Source organism: Dipodomys merriami, unplaced genomic scaffold (assembly GCF_024711535.1).
Source record: "Dipodomys merriami isolate MVZ:Mamm:240054 unplaced genomic scaffold, mDipMer1.0.p SCAF_4, whole genome shotgun sequence".
Lineage (NCBI taxonomy): Eukaryota > Metazoa > Chordata > Mammalia > Rodentia > Heteromyidae > Dipodomys > Dipodomys merriami.
Genome location: NW_027205603.1, coordinates 57,428,417 through 57,448,408, shown reverse-complemented (window position 1 = coordinate 57,448,408; position 19,992 = coordinate 57,428,417). Strand labels below are relative to the sequence as shown.

General features: G+C 36.2%; 1 protein-coding gene across 1 annotated transcript; it reads left to right on the top strand.

Annotated features, from left to right (window-relative positions):
* Positions 1 to 172: 172 nt before the first annotated feature.
* CUNH8orf88 (chromosome unknown C8orf88 homolog) lies at positions 173 to 19,692 on the top strand. Its single transcript, XM_069991035.1, has 6 exons — positions 173 to 553; positions 7,235 to 7,333; positions 10,501 to 10,574; positions 14,704 to 14,779; positions 15,793 to 15,899; positions 18,431 to 19,692. The coding sequence occupies exons 2-6, from the start codon at positions 7,255 to 7,257 to the stop codon at positions 18,452 to 18,454; spliced, it is 360 nt and encodes a 119-aa protein (XP_069847136.1). The 5' UTR covers positions 173 to 553; positions 7,235 to 7,254; the 3' UTR covers positions 18,455 to 19,692.
* Positions 19,693 to 19,992: the final 300 nt, after the last annotated feature.

The following is a 19,992-nucleotide window of genomic DNA, read 5'->3' as shown; positions in this document are numbered from 1 at the left end:
CTACTCACCGCCGCTCCAGCTCCCGCCGCGCGGAGCTGCGCAGGAGGCCCCGCCCCGCAGGCCCCGCCCCCAGACCCCGCCCCGCCCGCAGGCCCCGCCCCGCGCAAAGCGGTCCCGCCTCCGCCCCTCCCGCCCCTCCCACCAGTCCCGCCTCCCGCTGGGGTCCCACCGGCTGTGGATGCGGGCGCGCCCCGTCCAGGGCGATCCCGTCAGCACCTCGGAGAGGCCGCTCGCCGTCTCCCGCGCTCGACGACGCGCGGCTCCCGCCTCGCACGCCCCGCGCCGGCACGCGCCGCCGGTTTAACGGTTGTGGCCCCCACGGGGGCGCGCCTGTCCTCCGGGGGACCCAGCGCCGAGGCCCCGTCCCGGGCCCCGCCCCGCGCCCCTCGCAGCCTCCGCCCCTGGCCCCCGCCTTCCTGCCCTCCCCTGGCCCGCGAGCCGACGCGCCGCCCGCCGAAGCCGTTCCCCCGACGGGCAGCGGGGCGCTCGGCCGCCGCGTCTGGGCTGAGCGCCGCGACGCTGCCGCCCCGAAGCCCTCCCGGATCTTGAGGCGGTAGGTGGCCGGGACCCGGGTGAGGAGGCCGGGGTGGTGGGGGGCGCCGGCGTCCCCGAGGTGGGGACGTTGAGGCAGGGGAGGGGGAGGAGAGTGCTGAGGGAGGAGCGGGGCTCGGGGAGGGTGGCGGGCCTTTCCCGAGGGGCCTTCCCCCCGGGCCCTCCCCAGGTCGTCGGGGGGATGCCGAGTGGGGTGGGCGCCCGCGAGAGCGCGGGACAGCCCGAGGAGGACATGGTGACGAAGTACCGCCGAAAAAGAGAAAAACACCCCCCCCCCCCAAACTAACAGAAAAGAGTGAAAACCTGGCCGGGTGAGAGGGCGCGGAGAGCAGAGTGCTGGGAACGCTCTGGAAAGGAGGAGAAAATGGGAGAGGTGAAGCGAGAGGGGAGGGTGGCGGACGGGTGACTGGATGAAGGTCGGGGTATGCCTACACGGATGGGTCAAAACAGCAGCCCTCCTTGATCAATTAATTGATGCTAATGAAAGTATAAATGTCAGTCTTACTCGATCTCTTTCCCTCTCTGTCTACATCTGTCTGTCTGTCTGTCTGTCTTTAAAGATGCTTGTCCACAACACCATCTTTGTCCCAGGCACTGGTAACAGGCATTGGGTTGGTTTCAGGGTTTTTAATCCCCTGTGGCAAAAAAGCTATGGAAAAGGTCCAGTAGTCCAATGTGAGGGTAGTCAGACACCTATGGCTTGGACAGTTTTCTGCTAACTAAAAGGTTCAGTTGAATTTCTACTGAAAGATCGTTCACACACACGAAAACTTGTTTTGGTTGTAGAGAAAAGGTGTAGAATACGGTATGATGGATTTTACAGATTTTGATTTTTTTTGGGGGGGTTGGATGTTTTTCCACGCCTTCCCCCGTGAAATAGTGCCACTAGATTTGTGGAATGTTAATAAAATGACTTTCACCAACCTAGTCATAATTGCTTATCTCTTGGTCTCTATCGTTTTACCATTGTTATCATTTGGTTTTAAGGCATACTAATTTTGTGAAAGTAATGTTTTGAAGATGCAAATTGAGATTAGATGTTATCTAGTTACTGTGCGGGAAATATACACAAATTCTTAATTGCAGTAAAACTGTCAGCATTTTCCAAAGCAGTCTAGAATTTGTTTGGGGGTCAGGGGAATTGCTGGGATGGACCCCAGGTCCTGCTGCATATTAGGTAAGTGCTCTTCCATTGTGCTAACACCCCTAACCATAAGAAATCTATAATTTAAATTGGCATTAAGTATTAAGATACAGCTTCCAAAAAAAGTACATATTACTACTTATGTATGCTATGACCTGTGATTACTATGGTACTATCCTTGTAGAATGAGGAAAACATAAAATTATATTTAATATTCTAAGAAAAACTAAATTGGAGGAATGGAAAATATTTGCATGTAAAATTTTATCCTGCTGGATGCTGGTGGTTTATGCTGGTATCCTAACTACTGAAGAGGAGATCTGAGGATCAAGGTTTGAAGTCAGCCTGGGCAAACAACAACTTGTGAGTCTTATAGCTCCAATTAACTAGCAAAAAGCTGGAAGTGGAGGTATGATTCAGCTTTGAGCAAAAGAAGCCAAGTCAGTGTGAGGACCCGAGTTCAAGTCCCAATACTGTCTCTCACACACACAAACACACAATTACTGTGTTAAGATTTATATATAAGTGTGCATTCTCATAGTTAAATTTTTCTATCACTACATAACATGCTTGCACGGAATAGTGAGTAGTTAAATATCTTATCAGGCAATTTTATACATAGGGAACATATTTTGTAGTTAAATCCTTACTAGGCACTTATTAGCTGTGTGGATTGCATTAGTAGATGTGTATTTTTGCCTGTTCATCATCTGTAAAGTAGTAATAATTTTTCTAGCAGTTTATCAAAGTTAAACAAGATTTAGCATTCAATAGGATGGGATTTAGCATACATTAAGAACTAAAAATGGCATTTTAATTTAAAAATATATGCCTAGCATTAAGATTGTCTAAATTGGTTAGGCAATTGGTTAGACAATTGTCTAAATTGGTTAGTACCCCAGTGTACTGTATTTTAGAAATCTAGCTTAATTTGTAGTTTGAGAACTGATGTGATCAATTTTTAAAACAGAATATGAACCTGAGATAGTTGTTATTGCCGTATGTGTAATAGCAACAGCAAACTTGTTTCTTTACTGATACCTAAGCAATATTCTGTTCATAAATAGCTTGTCTTTTTAAAATGATTTGTTATTTACATGTGAACTTGAATGAAAACCACCTACACTTTATCTCAGAATGAATATTTTAAAGGCATCAGTTCAGAATGTCCTTTAAAACCATTGGTGTCACAAAACTAGATGTTTTCATTTTAAAATACACCTTTGTGTTAGGCTCATCACTTGCTGGTATGACAGGTGAGATTCTGATTCTTTTGCAAGTGTTATCTAACAGTTGCTAATACAAATGCCTACTGAGTAGTAGCAGCAGCATCACAGGAATCATTTTTGAACTGCACCAAGTAGGCATCAAAGATTGAAGTAATTTTATATTCTACCTTTGTAAGCTCATGGAATTTTGTCTTGATTTTTTTTTGTCTTGATTTTAATTCCATAGATGAGTTTGAGAATAATAATTATGTCTTGTAAATACTTAACCTTTTCCATTAATAAAATGATGATAGTATTTATGTAGTATGCATTCTAATCTCCAACTCACATTTCCTATAATGTCAGTGTTTCTATACAGGCATAGTTTACTTAAAAAAGAGTATTCTATGGCACCTTTTTTCCCTAATTTTCATGATTGATGTGAATTTATATGGGGGGAGTCCTGGCTGTTTCTTTCCTGCTGCCACCTGAAAGGTAGGTGACAATGAAAGAGCTTTAAGTTTTTGTTTACTTGTTTTGCAAATTCATGTAATAGGGTTCTATGACTACCCAGCTCTTGAAAATCCCTTGTTTGAATACTATGGATTTGCCTTGCTCAGCAACTGGAAAAGACTTTACAACCTACAACTCAATTTCAGCTGAGCAATGAAAAATAAAGAATGGCTGCCAAGGTCATCTTTTGTATTGTGATTGACCAGTTTCATATGAGAAACAGGATGGAAAGTTACTGCATGCTAGTATTTTGGTCTTCATTATAGTGGTTATGATAAACATAAAATAACATTAGAATGAATGTATTAATATTAGTGCTTTAGGGTCTGTATTTTAAATATTTCTTTCCATATAGGAAATACTCAATATTTGAGGTTTTAGGTTCATAACCTTTTTAATTTTGCTTTCTGTTACATCAAAATTGTATTGCCAACAAGTACTGATTGATAGCATTGGTATGTTTATAGAAGATTCTCAATAGCTATTTTGTATATCTCCTCATTAGTGTGTGTGTGTGTGTGTGTGTGTGTATGTGTGTGTGTGTATGTGTGTGTGTGTGTGTATATATATATATTACAAAGTAGGTAGATACTGATTTGAAGCACTGACTGGCATATTCCCAAATTTCAGGGAAAAAAATTACATTTTGTGCTTAGTTATTATTGTTAACTTTGAGGGGCTACTTATATGTTAGGATTTTTTTTAGGCTACTTAAGATGTTAGCATATAATTTTTTAACATGTTTAAATTTTAGAACATTTGAAATATATATGCACATGTACATATGTATACACATATACATACATTTTCCTACTTACTGGAATACAAATGTAGTTACTAATCCTATCACATAATCAAGGGAAATAGTAACTTGGATTTTGTATTTGTTTAAGATTAATATAGTAACAATTATTTTTTGGATGAACACCTTCAATGCCAAGTTAAATTTATAGATGTTATTTAGGAAAACAGGTACTAGGATGCAAAGATAAATAAAGTTTAGTTTTGGGGGCCTCAGCTAATTCATAGTATATTTGGATAGGCCTATAATAAACTTACTATGATATATTTTAGGAAGCCTGATAAAGTACAGTAGGAGGAAAATAAGGAAAGAGGAATTGTTACTGGAGGATTTAATGTAAATATTTTTATTTAATGTTACCAGTGAAGCTATGAAAATGAATACTTGTAAGAAAGATGAGGTCAAGAAAGCTCTAGACAGGGAACCTGCAAATTCAAATATATGGTGAAACAAAATACCATGAATGCAACAATTTATTGGACATTCACTGTATACTAGACACTGGTACATACCAGAGACATACTTTGATGATATATAACTATAATTTGTACAATAGAGGCCAATTTGGAATAGGCTACAGGTTAATCTATGCACATATGAAAAATTACTTAATCATTTTGGTCTGAATGTAGAAAGTTGTCCACCAGCCTGGGTATAAGAATATTCCTCACCAAGCATTGCAGCCTCCTTCACATCCTGCCCATGTAATTGTAACCCCTCTGTACAGTATATTCACAATTAAAATTAAATTAAATTAAAAAAAAAGAAAACAAATTAAAAAAATACACTGAAAAATCTCTTAAATTTGCATTGCAGATGAGACTTACAGTTTTGGGTTAAGCAGAGTCTCCCTATTCCAATGGAGTCAACTGTATTATGAAATGAGAGAATGTATTTTCCTCTTTGTTAATAAAACATTCTTTGGATTTTTTTCTCCCCTCAAAAAAAAAAAGAATATTCCTCACTTCTTACTCTCTTATCTTTAGGTTACTTTATTTCTTTAAGTAGTATCTATAAAATGAGAATAATGCTAGTAGCTGACATGTACTAACCTCTTAGTATGTACCAATAATTTTGGTAAGTACTTTATATACATTTACCTCAGGCCTAGAAGGTGGAGACTAGTGGTATCCATAGTTATATATAGCTAGGTGCTAGAGCCATGATGTGAATCCAGGTAAGATTACATGTAACTTTGTTTTTGAGGCAGGGTCTCTCTATGTAGTCTTGAATGTCCTCAAACTTGAAATCTTCCTGCCTGTTTTCCAAGTGTTGAGATGATAGCCATGTACCACCACTCCTGGCCTACTGACATGAAACATGAGCTGTAACTATTGATCATGCCTTATTTATAAAGTTGTTCTAAATGGCCATATATGCTGGTGGTTTACTATTTATGCCATGGATATTAACATCTGTTTCCAATATTAGTAATCTAGAAGATGTCAGGTACCTGGAGCTCTTTTTAGAGCAAAATTACATGTAAAGGAGCCAGGCAAGGTGGTGTGCACCTATAATTCCTGCTACTCAGGAAGTAGAAGCAGGGAGAGTGAGTTCAAGGCTAACCCTGGCAAAGTTAACAAGGCCCTATCTTAAAAACAAAGTAAAACAAGAAGGATTACAGTGTAGCTCAAGTGGGAGATCACTTGCCTATCAAAATGAGCCCCTTCTCAGAGTCCCAGTTCCTAAAAAAAAGTGTTAAATATTGTAGTTTGAAAAGATGCTAAATTCATTTGTTCAGGGAATGCTATTTAATACCTATTTTGGATTCAGTTCAGGTACTGTGTTAATTGCAGGTGGCACTAGGTAAATACTTTTCCTCACTTTAAGGAGAACCTGTTCCTCATTTTTGTTAAACCTGGAAGAAAAAATGATTATAATATGGCATAATGTTCTTTACATCACTATGGGGACATGTTTTTGGTGTCCCAAGATCATGGAGCACCTATATCTATTTCAAAGGTAATCAAATAAATGAAGAACTGTGGAATTAAGAGAGCAGTGGCGGGAACGAGGGAAATGCTTGTGCAATATCTTTTGGAACTACAATGGGCAGGAATTAGGGATTAATTATGGGATGTATACTATAATTTAAAGCATCAGGTTGCAAATGTGCTAAAAGGTGTTCTCAGGCAGTTAGGTGATGAAGTTAAGGAATCCAGGAGGAGGTATAGTTTTTGTATCAAACAATTTGATTTTGCATATATTTAATTGAAATGCCTATGATAATATAAGTTGAAATTCAAAATGGTATTCTAAAAATATACATTAGGTTGTATTTATCATGTTCACTAGGTAGTTGCAACCATGAGAATAGAGTTTAGCTAAAGCTAAAGACTCAAGTGCCACAAGCTAAAACCACAGCTAAATGAGTGGTATTCACACATTTAATTGGAGAGCAGAAGAACCAGTTATTATGGAAGTTAGAAATGGCAATCAAAGAAATAGGAGATAAATCAGGAGATTAGAATAACAAAAGTAAAAGGAAGAAAATAAACATAGATACAATATGTATTCTATCTATATATTATATATATGTATAATATTTATATATTATACATATAATATGTATGTATATATAATATATACACATAATATATACATATAATATATAAATATTATACATATTATATATATTTATATATTATAAATATATATCTATATATAATACCTACATATATATATATATTCATTTGAGGACAGAGCTTCTCTGCATAGCTAAGACTAGTCTGAAATTCACTAGCCCACACTGGCCTCAAACTCATGACCTTCCTTCATCAATCTCTTAAGCACTGGTAGGTATGGTCCACTATGTCCAGCTCAAAGAAGGAAAATAGTCTAAAAATTAAGACAAATGTTAGGAAGAGCTCTGAAGTTATTACATATTATTTTAAATCCTCTGTATGTCTGTTTCTTAAAAATATTTATCTTTGAGTATAGTAGTTTTTTTGTGTAAAGGTAAAATGTCTTTGTTACTTTGTCCAAATAATAAACATGTGTTTTTCCCTATTAAAGTATGGAACCTCAAGGTCTTTATGACAATGGAAACCAAAAAATTGATTGGTAAACCGCTTCAACCAGCAAGACCTGTTCGTCATCTGACTTCTCCCCCTGGTGAGTAATATAGTGTACAGCACTTTAAATATTAATTTATTAATGACTAATTAGTATTTGAAACTCTAAATGACAAAGGTAGACTTCAAAAGAAATAATAAAAATTACAGTAATAGTCTTATCTGCTTGAAGTTTTGAAGTATTCCCTAGAGAAAAAGGTTGTTAATGTTTTAAGATTATTAGTCTTAGAAGGGTTGATAATGATCAAGATGTATTATTTGTAAACACATTGAGTTGAAACTTTTTTGTTTAACTCCTTAAAGATAATAATAGTGAAGATGATTAGTCTAAAGTATGCCAGACCAACAATGGTTAAGAAGAACTGTGTGAATTTCTTTTCATGTCTCATTTGTGTAGTTAACTCGCTTCTGCTGTGTATTGTGCTCCAAATAAGCTGTGGTCACTGCACAATCATGATAAATTAGCCTTTTAAAAGATCTACTGGACTGGGAAGGTGGCTTAGTGGTAGAGTGCTTGCCTTGCATGCATGAGGCCCTGGGTTCAATTCCTCAGCACCACAAAAGCAGAAAAAGCCAGAAGTGGCGCTGTGGCTCAAGTGGTAGAGCTGTAGCTTTGAGCTAAAGAGCTGAGCTGAGGGACAATGCCAAGGCCCAGAATTCAGGACCCATGACTGACCAAAAAATAAATTAAAAAAAAAAAAAAAGATCTACCTATATGCAAACCAAAAACAAGACCAACAATCTTTCCACAAAACAGCATGTTCAGAGTCCTCACCAGTGACGATGTATTTGTACTCTAATAGAGATTAGAGCTGTACTTTACCTGGATCATATCTAATTTCACAAAATCTAAACAAAAGTATAAACTTGTTTTTTTCTTTTTGCCTACAAGGCTATTTTGGACAAACTCTTGATACTTATTTTCTAAATTGGAATATTAACTTTTAAAATTGATTTTAAATTGTTTATTATTTGTTGCCAGAATTGCTTGTTAGATGATGTACAGATCACTTACTTCAATTTGAAAAAAATTATATTTTGCCAGTTCTTGGGCTTAAAGTCAGCGTTTGGGCTCTGTGCTCAAGGCTAGTGCTGTACTACTTGAGCCACAGTGCTACTTCCAACTTTTTCTGAGTAGGCTTTTGGAGATGAGTGTCTCATGGACTTTTCTTCCAGGGCTGGCTTCAAACTGTGATCCTCAGATCTCAGCCTCTGGAGTAGCTAGGATTATAGGCGTGAACCACTGGTGCGCAGCTTATTAATTTCAATACTTGTTTTTGTTTATCTGAATTGCTTACTTAAAGGAAAATGTAGTCTTGTTTTATTTTGTCCAAGACCTAGGACTGAACCCGATGTCTGAGACTTGCTAATTTAGCTCATTGGCTGATATTCTGTGATCTGAGCCTGAGCCATGCTATCTGGGCCCTTTTTTTGTGCCAGTACCTGGAACTGTACCTTAGTTTTTGCTCAGGGCTAATAATACTCTAACACTTGAGCTGCAGCTCACTTCCGGCTTTTTTGGTAGTTAATTGGAGAGAAGAGGCTCACAGACTTTCCTGCCCAGGCTGGCTTTGAACTGTGAGCCTCAGATCTCAGCCTCCTGTGTAGACATGAGTCATGGGTGTCTGACTACCCAAGTGTTTTTAATTGTACAGAAGTGAAACAGAAAAGGTAGAAATAGTACCAGTTTCTGTTCCCTGTTCTTTCTTCCATCCTGGTTCCTTCAAGAAAGATTGTCTCCACTTTGGTCTTGTTTATTCTTAAGATAGCTGTGACTTGGGGCAGACAATGGAATTAATGGCTCATTCCTGGATAGTAACTTAGCCATCTCATGTCCTTTGAGGTAGTCAAAGCTCAGATTTGACTATAAAGGGAGATAAACATTATAAGTAACTCCTATCTGTGACTAGCTGTTTGCCAGTACCCTCTTTTCTACATTTCTTAAAGAAATCTATTAATTTTATCAGATGAGCAGAAAAGCTCCAAAGCTATGTATATATGACCATATAAAATGATGCTAAGGGAAACGAACCCCAAGATATGGACACAAGAGATCTTTCTTTGTTGCTGTTGTTTTTAATGTATTATCTGATTTTTTTTTGGTTGGTCATTGGGCCAACTCTGGGCCTGGGCACTGTCCCTCAGCTCTTTAGCTCAAGGGTAGTGCTCTACCACTTGAGCCACAGCGCCACTTCTGGCTTTTTCTGCTTATGTGGTGCTGAGGAATCGAACCCAGGGCCTCATGCATGCTAGGCAAGCACTCTACCACTGAGCCACCTTCCCAGCCCCTGTATTATGTGATTTTTTTGTTTATTCTGTAGATTCTTCCCCCCATGGTATATTCCCTCGTGACTTTGCTTGATTTTGGTACCCTGCATCTTGTATATACATTTGTCTAATTTGGGGAGGGAAAGGGGAATAACAAAATGCTGAAACAAGAACACAGGATGACCCATTGCAACACTGACACTCACAAGACAGTATATTGGAAATGAACTCTACAGCTTTGGGCGGGGGGAGGTGGGGAGGTGTGAGCGAGGTTGGGGACAGGGAAGATGGGGAAAGGATAGTGGGAGAACAACAAGGGAAGGGGTACCAATGCTCTACGAGAATTTACTCACTACCTTACTCATATAACTGTAACCCTCTGTACAACATCTTTATAAGAAAATTAAATTAAAAAAAGAAACCTATTAATTGGGTGAATGCAATGGCCAGAGGGAGGGTAGATCTATTATCTCTTATTTAATTCTTTTAAGATTGAGACAGTGTCAGAGGTTTTACTAGGTAGAAAAGTTTAGTGCATAAACTTTTTACCTTCTCAGTATATACTTTCAAAACTCCCTGAAAAACTGAGGCCCCAGAGGAATAAGACTCAGATTGAATTACTTCCATTTGTGAAGGCTTCCTGACATCTCAAACTCCCCTAGTAACTTTTCTAAATCTCACACAACTTAATGTGAATCAAATTGTATTGTCATTATTTATAAGCTTATCTTTTAGATTGTGAACTCTTTATGCTTGTGTACCTATCCCCCAACATAGAGGCTAATATTTCAGAGGCTTGAATAAATATATATTGAATAAAAGAAATATCAGAAAACATTTAAGAGCAGTTTCAAGGATATCATACATTTTTTAAGGTGATGTTATATATTTATCTAAGTCATAGTTATTTAAAATAGCCTTTTTTTCCTCTCCTCACAGGACCAGTGTTCCCTTTCAACTTTCAAAATGAATATCCATGCAACACTCAGTGCTTACAAAGTGGAGTTAGCAGAGTAAGTCCTAGGAATAGTAATAAATATGATCCCAGGGGTGTACCTTTGTAGGTACCTTTGCAGGCTTACTCTGTTACGGGTTCAAATCCCAGCATGTTTGTGTGCATGTGTGCACATGTAAAATAAAAGGAAATATTAAAATTTATAGGCTGGAAAATAACAGTTCTTGGATTGCTTCTTTATGATAGGTACTATACTTTATAAATTGACCATTAACTTATGATAACTTTTAAAGCTGTGTTAAAGACAATTTGTCAAATATATACCTAGCATTTCCAGATTTAAACTTTTTGTTGCTGTTGTTGGTTATGGAGCGTGAAGTCAGGGCCTGGACACTGTCCTTGAGCTTTTTTGCTAGAGGCTACCACTTTGAGCCACAGTGTCACTTATGGTTTTTCTTGTGGTTAATTGGAGATAATTGTCTCACATACTTTTCTGCCTGGGCTAGCTTCAAACTGCAATCCTCAGAACTCAGCCTCCGGAGGAGCTATGGTTACAGGTCTGAAACATGGGTACCCAGCACATTTTTCAATATTGATTTAAAAATATTTTAAAGAATAACCTGATATGATTATAAATTCTTTCAGGAGAACTTGCTTGTTTTTTGTACTGATACCAAGGCTTGAACTTAAGGCCTGCACACCCACTCAGCTTTCAGTATCATAGACTGTTTTTTCTTGGCTGCCTTCAATTCTACAGATCTCAGCCTCCTAAAGAGCTAGAGTTATAGGCATGAGCACCATTACCCCAATTTATATCTTTCTCTGATTCTATTTGCCACCAGTTTCATTGATAACTATCCCATTTTTATTTTGTACATGAATATATTTGATTTTTGCTACAATGAATAGAATTCTTCTGTTTTACAATTTATATAAATACTATTGTACACTTATTTATTTTTGAGATTTACATTAGTTTATATTAAAATTAAAATTTTCACTAAGTAAATTATTTACACAGTATAAAATTCAAAATATAGTGTTTTAATAAAAATTTTTTCATCCAGTCTGTATCTCCTAATCACATATTTCCTCTTAAACAGAAGTAGCCATTCTAATCCAGATACTTTGTGAATTTACAAGCATTAGTGTATTTGTAAATGTAATATGAGGCAGCTTTACAATGAATAAAACAGTTCTATGAATGCTGATGTAAAAAAATACTTTATGGGGCTGGGAAGGTGGCTCAGTGGTAGAGCGCTTGCCTTGCATGCCTGAGGCCCTGGGTTCGATTCCCAAGCACCACATAAGCAAAAAGAAAAAAGCCGGAAGTGGCGCTGTGGCTCAAGTGGTAGAGCGCTAGCCTTGAGCTGAAGAGCTGAGGGACAGCGCCCAGGCCCAGAGTTCAGGCCCCATGACCGGACCCAAAAAAAAAAATACTTTATGTGAATATACCACATTTTTGTTCCATTTTTGTATTGATAAACACTTGTTCTTAATTTATAATAAATGCTACATTAACTATCCACCTGTATCTTTCATTTTGTCCAAGTTTGATAGGTTCTGTGACATTACTAGGTGATTTACTAGTCATTTACTAGGTTAAATTTACTAATGATTTACTAGGTCTAAACAGTGTGTTTACATTGTTTTATTGGATACTGCCAGTTACTTTCTAAAGTGATTATATATACTGTGCATAAGAGCTCTGATTTATCCATCTCCCGGTCAGCTTTCAACATTTTTTTTTCTGGCTCTTTTGTGAACTTTAAATTCTACCTCTTTGTTGCTTGAGAAGTTTTCAGATGTTAGGAGCGACCATTTAAATTATTTTTTTTTTTGTGAATTGCCAATTCATATCATTGGATCATTTTTCATGTGTTGCCTTTTTCTTCTTATTTTTTTCTTTTTTCTTTTTTTGTTGGTCATGGGCCTGATCTCTGGGTCTGGGTGCTGTCCCTCAGCTCCTCAGCTCAAGGCTAGCACTCTACCACTTGAGCCACTTCTGGCTTTTTCTGCTTATATGGTTCTGAGGAATCACACCCATGGCCTCATGCATGCAAGGCAAGCACTCTACCACTGAGCCACCTTCCCAAGCCCCTTTTTCTTAATTTATATGCTCTTATAATAATATATTCTTAATTCTAATCTATTATGCACAGCAAATGTTTTCTTTTTTAGGAATATGATTTGTGAAAGAGTTGTCTTGCTGTTTGTTTCTGAGCACAGGTGTCTGTTTTATATTTTTATTTTTGATACAAAGCATAGTGATATGTCACAGCTAGTCTTTTTTGCGGGGGAAGGGGTGCTGGTCCCGAGGCTTGAACTCAGGGCCTGGGCACTGTCTCTGAGTTCTTTTTGCTCAGGGCTAGCTAGCACTGTACTACTTGTGCCACAGCTCTACTTCTGGATTTTTGGTAGTTTATTGAAGATTAGGGTCTCAGGGTTTTCTATCTGAGTTGGTTTTGAACTGCTGTTCTTAGATCTTAACCTCCTGAGTAGCTAGGATTACAGGCATGAACCACTGGTTCCCTCCTATGTATTTTCAGTTTTTAATATGTACAGATATGATAGTACAATCTTATATTGGAGTTTGATTTTAAATCTAGCACTTGAGTGCTATTACCTAGTTAAATGTTCATCTGCTAAAATTTTCATTCTTAGAATGCTTTATTTCAGTAAATTTACTCTTAATAGTTACAAAATACTGTGAAGAACCAAACATTTCCTATTTTTTATCTTTACTCAAAATCAACTTCTGAGTTTTTGTTTTTATTTTAAAACATAATTTTATTATTATTATGGTGTTGTACAGAGGGGATAACAATTCACAATTCATGTAATGTGTACTTTTCTCTTAGGACAGTGTCATTCCTTCTGATTTTTGTTTCTTATCAATTATTTTGATGTCTCAGTAGTTGACAGTTACAGTATCAGATAATGAATCCTCCTTCTTTTAGACAGTTTACGTTGGTAGCAATTGAAGAAAGTTAAGGAACGGCTTACAACCTGCCAACAGAGATGTTCATTTTGAAGACTGATGTCTCCAAAGAAATTGACCTTAAAGAATTATGATGTGGACTGTTTGCAAATTAGCTTGTATCAGTACAAGAGGAAGTAATCTTTTAGGGGTGGATTGTATTGGTCAAATTTATAAAACTGATTATATAATCAGAAAACCATTTATTTTATAATGAGAAATCTTGCTATTTTGTTCTCTGGTATTCTCTAGTTTGGGATAACTAGTTATTTTCTGCTTGTAGGAAGGTTGATGGGGATCTAACTTGTGATCATAGTGTATCTTGATGATCATGAAATCAGAATAGGAGTCAAAAATAAGTTTAAAAAAACCATCACATCAGCTACGCACTGTTGGTTTATACATGAAATCCTAGCTATTCAGGAGGCTGATACCTGGAGAATTAAAAACCAGCCCAGACAGAAATGTCCATGAGTTCCCCCCATTTCAAAAATAACCAGTAAAAAGCAGGACTGGAAGCATGGCCCAAGTGGTTTAGGACCTGACTACTATCAAGCAAGCTGAGTGAGTATGAGGGCTGACTTTAGTACTATCAAAAAAAAGGTCATCAGACCATTTTAGCCAATCTTAAAATATAGTCCTGGAACAACTGGATAAAAGAATCATCAGTACATTCAGTGCATTTATGTTTCTGCTTTTCTTTGTGTCATTGTCTTCTATTTCCAGTGCCAGTTTTACCTAAAAGTTATTCCACATATAACTCAACATCAAGATCTTCTTCATGTGAGATTCTAAGAGCAAATATTCTAGTATTTGTAGATAAAACACTTTAATAAGCTAATAAACGTGACTCTGAGATTCTCTATGTTTAGGACCAATATAATTCACCCTTGGTATCATGTTCCTTTTCAAAAATAGTTATACTCTGTGATCCATGCCTATAATTTCAGTACCCAGTAGGTTGAGGCAAAGACAACTCTTAAATTTGAGTCTGGGCTAGATAATGAGATCCTATCTCAAAAAATAAGCATAATCTGACGAAAATTAATGTGAATATACTGATTTTAATAAGCTTATCATTTAATGATTGCTTATACTTTGACTCCAAATATTTCCTGGTTAATGTAGGAAAATTATCTCTCAGTGATAAAAATAGGCTAATTTGTAAGTTTTAAGCCTGTGTTAAATGCATTTTTTTGTTGAACAGTGTAAGACGAATGGAATGCAAGCCTTTTCTCAAGGTCTTAATGAACAACAGCAACATCAGTCTCCAGTTAAAAAAGGTAAAATTTTATAATTCCCCAATTTTATCAGAGTGAATTAGTGCTTATATAAAGTCAACATTACTTTCTTGCTTAGCTACAAACATATACATAATAAATGTTACTATAATCTTTTAGGTTGATTTTGGACTCTTAATCACTCTATTGGTTTGGCTACTCAAAAGGAAATCTGATTATACTGGATAAACTATGGCTTAAAACAAGATGAAAGTTTATTACATACCATGTAAAATTCTAAGCTTGTGCACTGAGTGGCTCTGCTTTGTGATATACTTTTGCCCTAGTATTCTCTGTCTTGTATGTAATTTCCATACGAGAGTTAAAGATAGCTGCCTCTGTACCTGACCTCAGGTCTTCTAGCTATCAGAAATAGGAAAGGAAGTTTCTGAAGTTAAAATTGTAATTAGACATGGAATTTGGGGTTGCCAATTCTTTTCTTTCATCATTTCAATACTATTGTGCCTCCTATCTTCTTGTCCAGCATATGATGGTCTATTATGTTGATAGCTATTAATGAACCTTTCTGATAAGAAATTGGTATATGTTTGAATCATTGCTTACCTTGAAGATAGGGGGTCAGTAGTGTGTCTCCTATTTCTACAGAGCACTCCCTATTCACACTAAAAGCATAATGTATATTTCTTGAGTTGAATTAATTTTTATTGGATTAAAATTTTGTATTGATTGAGATTAGTTAGGCTCATGTTAGGGCCCATTTGGGGGTAACTGAATGGACAATTGATAATGCTGCTGTTATAATTTATAGTAGCAGTTCGTTTTACTATACCCGAATTACCAGTTTTCTCTTTCTTAATTTCCTTTCCATGTTAAAGGAAAATTAGAAGTGGCAGATGTTTTTCAATGTGTCTTCTCCCACTCCGTTTTGCATAGATACTATCCATCATTTTATAAAATAATGAACAGTTCAAGGACATCCAGAAAGAAATTAGCCAAAAAGTGATCTAGAAACTGTTATGTTTTATAACATTACATTTAATATTTAATATCTACAGAGAGAATTAAATACAGCAGAGATTTCCTGTTGAAGCTCTCAAGTGTTTCCATCTGCAGAAAAAAACCAGACTTTTTGCCTGATCATCCCATTGTACTTCAAAAACCAGTAAGTACTTTAAAAGTTTGTATTGTAAAATTGAATTTTGAATATCTGTCTTCAACATTTTTTTTGTCAGTTGTGAGGCTTGAACTTTGGGCCTGGGCACTATCCCTGAGCTCTTCAGCTCAAGGCTAGTGCTCTACTACTTGAGCCACAGTACCACTTCCAGTTTATGAGTGGCTTATTGGAGAAAAGAGTCTCTCACAAACATTGCTGTTTGGGCTGGCTTTGAACTGATATCCTCAGATCTCAGCCTCCTGAGTAGCCAGGATTACAGGTGTGAGCCACTGGTGTCTAGCTGTCTTCAACATTTTTATTTGATTATATCTGCAGATAGTGATCTTTTCATATTGCTATATTCATAAAATTAATTATCTGAAAGAGAAAATGTAAATGTATAACATAACCAGTTATAAAATAATTATCACTTATGGAATAGTTATATTTTGCTTATGAAATATTATTCTGTTAATAACTCATGAAAATGCCATCTTATACTCTAAAAGTTCTATTTTGTTAAGTTCTACAATCTCAACCTTAGATTTATTTTATTGCTTTCTGTGAGGTTGAATTTTACTTTTCTTGTATGGATAACCCCATATTCTGGCAGTATTTATTGAACGGATATGTCTATGACATCTTTGGCGTAATACATTCATTGTGTGTGCACTGTATTCTGTTCAGTTGGTATTTGGTAGGCTGTATAAAGATGTGGACTCAGGGCTTCACCCTTGCTTTTGCAGGCAGTCTATCAGTTGTGCGATACCTCCAGCCATTTTAGCTCTGGTTATTTTTCAGTTTCACTTTTTACCTAGGCTCTCTTGTCCTGTGGTTCTGCTATTTATCCTTTCCACCATAGTTAGCATGACAGGTACACTTGACACTACCCAGATATTGGTTGAAATGGGATTGTGTGAATTTTTTGACTAGGCTGACCTCAAACCATGGCCCTCCTAATCACTGCCTCATGAATAGCTAGGATTGCAGGTCTGAGTATTTGAGTATTTTATACATTAAAGCATGCCATTCCAGTTATTTCTTCAACATATCCTTGCTGTTTGCCTTCTATATTTCTATATTTCTGTGTCAAGTCATCAAATCCATCAAAATATACATACAAATATACTTGTTAGGATATTTTTTAGGATTTAGGTTTTGCATGAAATTGTATCTCCATTTTGTGTATTTGTGTCTAAATGAACAAATCACTTAGCCTTCTTGTGTCACAATTTTGCAATTGCAAATAAGAATGATTATCTTTGGCAGTTAGGATTAAATACAATTATATATGAGAACATTTAGCAGGATGCCTATTTCTATCATTATGAACTCAGTAAGTGATTTTTTTGTTGATGGAATTGAAGATTGAACTCAGGGCCTCATCATTGCTAGGTGGGTACTCTACCATATGAGCCACACCTCTAGCCTTCAGTAAATGATTTTTCTCTCTGTGTGTGTGTGCGTGTGTGCGTGTGTGCGTGTGTGCATGCTGATCCTAGGGCTTGTACTCAGGGTCTGGGTGCTGTCTCTGAGTTGTTTTCGCTCAAAGCTAGTGCTCTGTCACTTGAGCTGCAGCCCCTTGAGCTATAGCCCCACTTGCCAGCTTTTTGGTAGTCTATTGGAGTCTCATGGTGTTTCCTGCCCAGGTTGGCTTCAAACTGTGATCCTCATATCTCAGCCTCCTGAGTAGCTAGGATTGTAGTCAGGAGCCACTAGCACTTGGCAGTAGATGATGGTTTTTATTCTCTATTCTTCTGTTCTAACACTTGGCTATAGTTTTTAATAGTTTTCATAAACACTATTTAGGTAAAGTCAACTAGAATTTTATTGAGATGAGACACATTGTTATACTGATAATTGCTGAAATTGAGATAGAGTACTAGCTCCTATTTTTGGAATTATAAACTTCAGAATTCCATAGCATCTATTTCATGTTACAATTTTTATAAATTATATATTACTTAAATTTTATATTAACATTTATTTCATAATTTAACTTCCTAAGAACTTAGAGACCATTATCCAGTTCTTGTTAAAATGAATGAAATCAGCAATTAAAATTTTTCATAATACCTCTCAGGAATATTTAATAAGAGAAAAATGTACTTGATGATATTTTAAATTTTTCTCTTCTTTGTATTGAGAATGGTCTGTGAGAATGAATATAAGAATATAATCACTTTTTTATTTTTAGACTTTAACACTTTATTTTGCAAATAAAAGTTTGAGATACACTTTATTTTGCCCAAACATACGTTACAATTAGGTTTTCTTTTGCTTTATATGTTAATAACATTTATAAAACTAGGTATCACAGAAACAGAACAAATTTAAAACACTGTATGATGCGTTTAAAAATGAATTACATGTTTATTGAACCACTAAACAATAAAAAGTTTATTAACTAATTTAATAGTTCCTATACTAACATGCATTTAGCTCTGTAAACACTACATAGGTTTACAGTATTTGATTTGATAAACCAATCTGTAAAAACGATAGTTTAATCAATAAATTCACTCTCTTCTATATTACAGGAAAACAACCAAAGTTTTAAGTAGCATTTTAAGAACAGATGAATTTGAAGATAAAGAATTATTCGTTTTATATTTTGGACACCTGCAAATGAAGTGGATCTAATAACAATAACTGTAATGGACTGTGACAATTCAATTTATTTTTAATTTTGATGGTTGGCTATTTGGCTTCTCCTAAAATGAGAAAAATATTTTAAACTATAAAGAATTTTCTAATCAGTTTCAGCTTTGCAGGCAGTTTCCTGCAAAAATTGGGAAGTAACACTGGAAAGTAGGAATTTGGTTAGTGAAGTGGGAAGACTGTGAATTTATTATTTGCATGCTACTTGCAAGTTTTTCTTTTTCATCACTTGTAATAATGGAATGGAAATGTAAGCTGTAAAGATTCTCAAATATAAAGTATTTGCTACGATGTATATCTGGTACATAATTTCTCGTTGCTTTTAAAATTGCTTTTGTTCTTTTTCCCACTAATTTTATACCAGCACTTCAACAGATCATTACGATCACTCCAGAGGCTTAGAATAATTCAGGATGTTCAATAGTTATCAGTAACAGAAGAATTGTTAAGATATTTATTTTGAAATATATGATTGGCTTCTAGGTTTCAAATAATAACATTGTCTTAGATTCATAGCTACTAGCAGAATTTGACAATTGGAAAACAATAGTAGTGAATGAACCTGAAGTTTAAATAATTGCTACTTACATCACTAATCAGATTATATAAATAGTGGAAGTTGAACAATTGCAAAATAAAAATATTTTTAGTTCCAAAAGAAGGAAAATGTTGGCATTTGAAAATAACTGAGGTGCATTAAGTTTCAGCTCTATAATTAATAACAAGAACATATGGATAAGGAATTTGGGGGTTCAAACTTTTATTTCCTAGAAATTTGATACAAGTCTATATTTTTCACTCTGGATGATACAGTTATCTAAAAAAAAATGAAGTTACTTCCAGAAGAATGTAAAAATTGCTGATAGAAAGGTAAGTATAAAGTCTCTACTTCTTTCAGATCCCTGGGTCTACTGGCAAGGCATTCAAGGTCATCAATAGGCAGAAAATTTACTTTTCACTGAATGTGAATGCCTAAAGCCAGTACCTTTTTCTTCACTGGTTTGGGAGTTAGTTTTCCAGATTTCACTTTTAGTGCATGGTAGATTTCCCTTCTTGGTCTTTTAGTACTTTTTAGTACTTTGTAGTACTTTTAGTACTTGGTTTTTCAGTACTTGGTTCTGCAGAGAGAGGATTTTTTTTTTAAGAAAGAAAATCTTTTCATTAACCATAAATTTATTGCTTATTTTAAAATGAGATATTTAGGGTCCTTTTTTAAAAATTTGTGTTTTGTCCCTACTATTTTCCTTGTATAACATAGATTTCAGTATATATGTATATATGTGAAAATGCACACACATACACATTTACACACTCTTACAAACATACACAAAAATATATGTATAATAGCTGGTGTCAGAATTACCATAGAATAAATTGTTTTGCTTTTATATTTGCCTATTCTCAAGTCCTTTTGATTCTAGTTTTAAAATTTTGTTAGAAT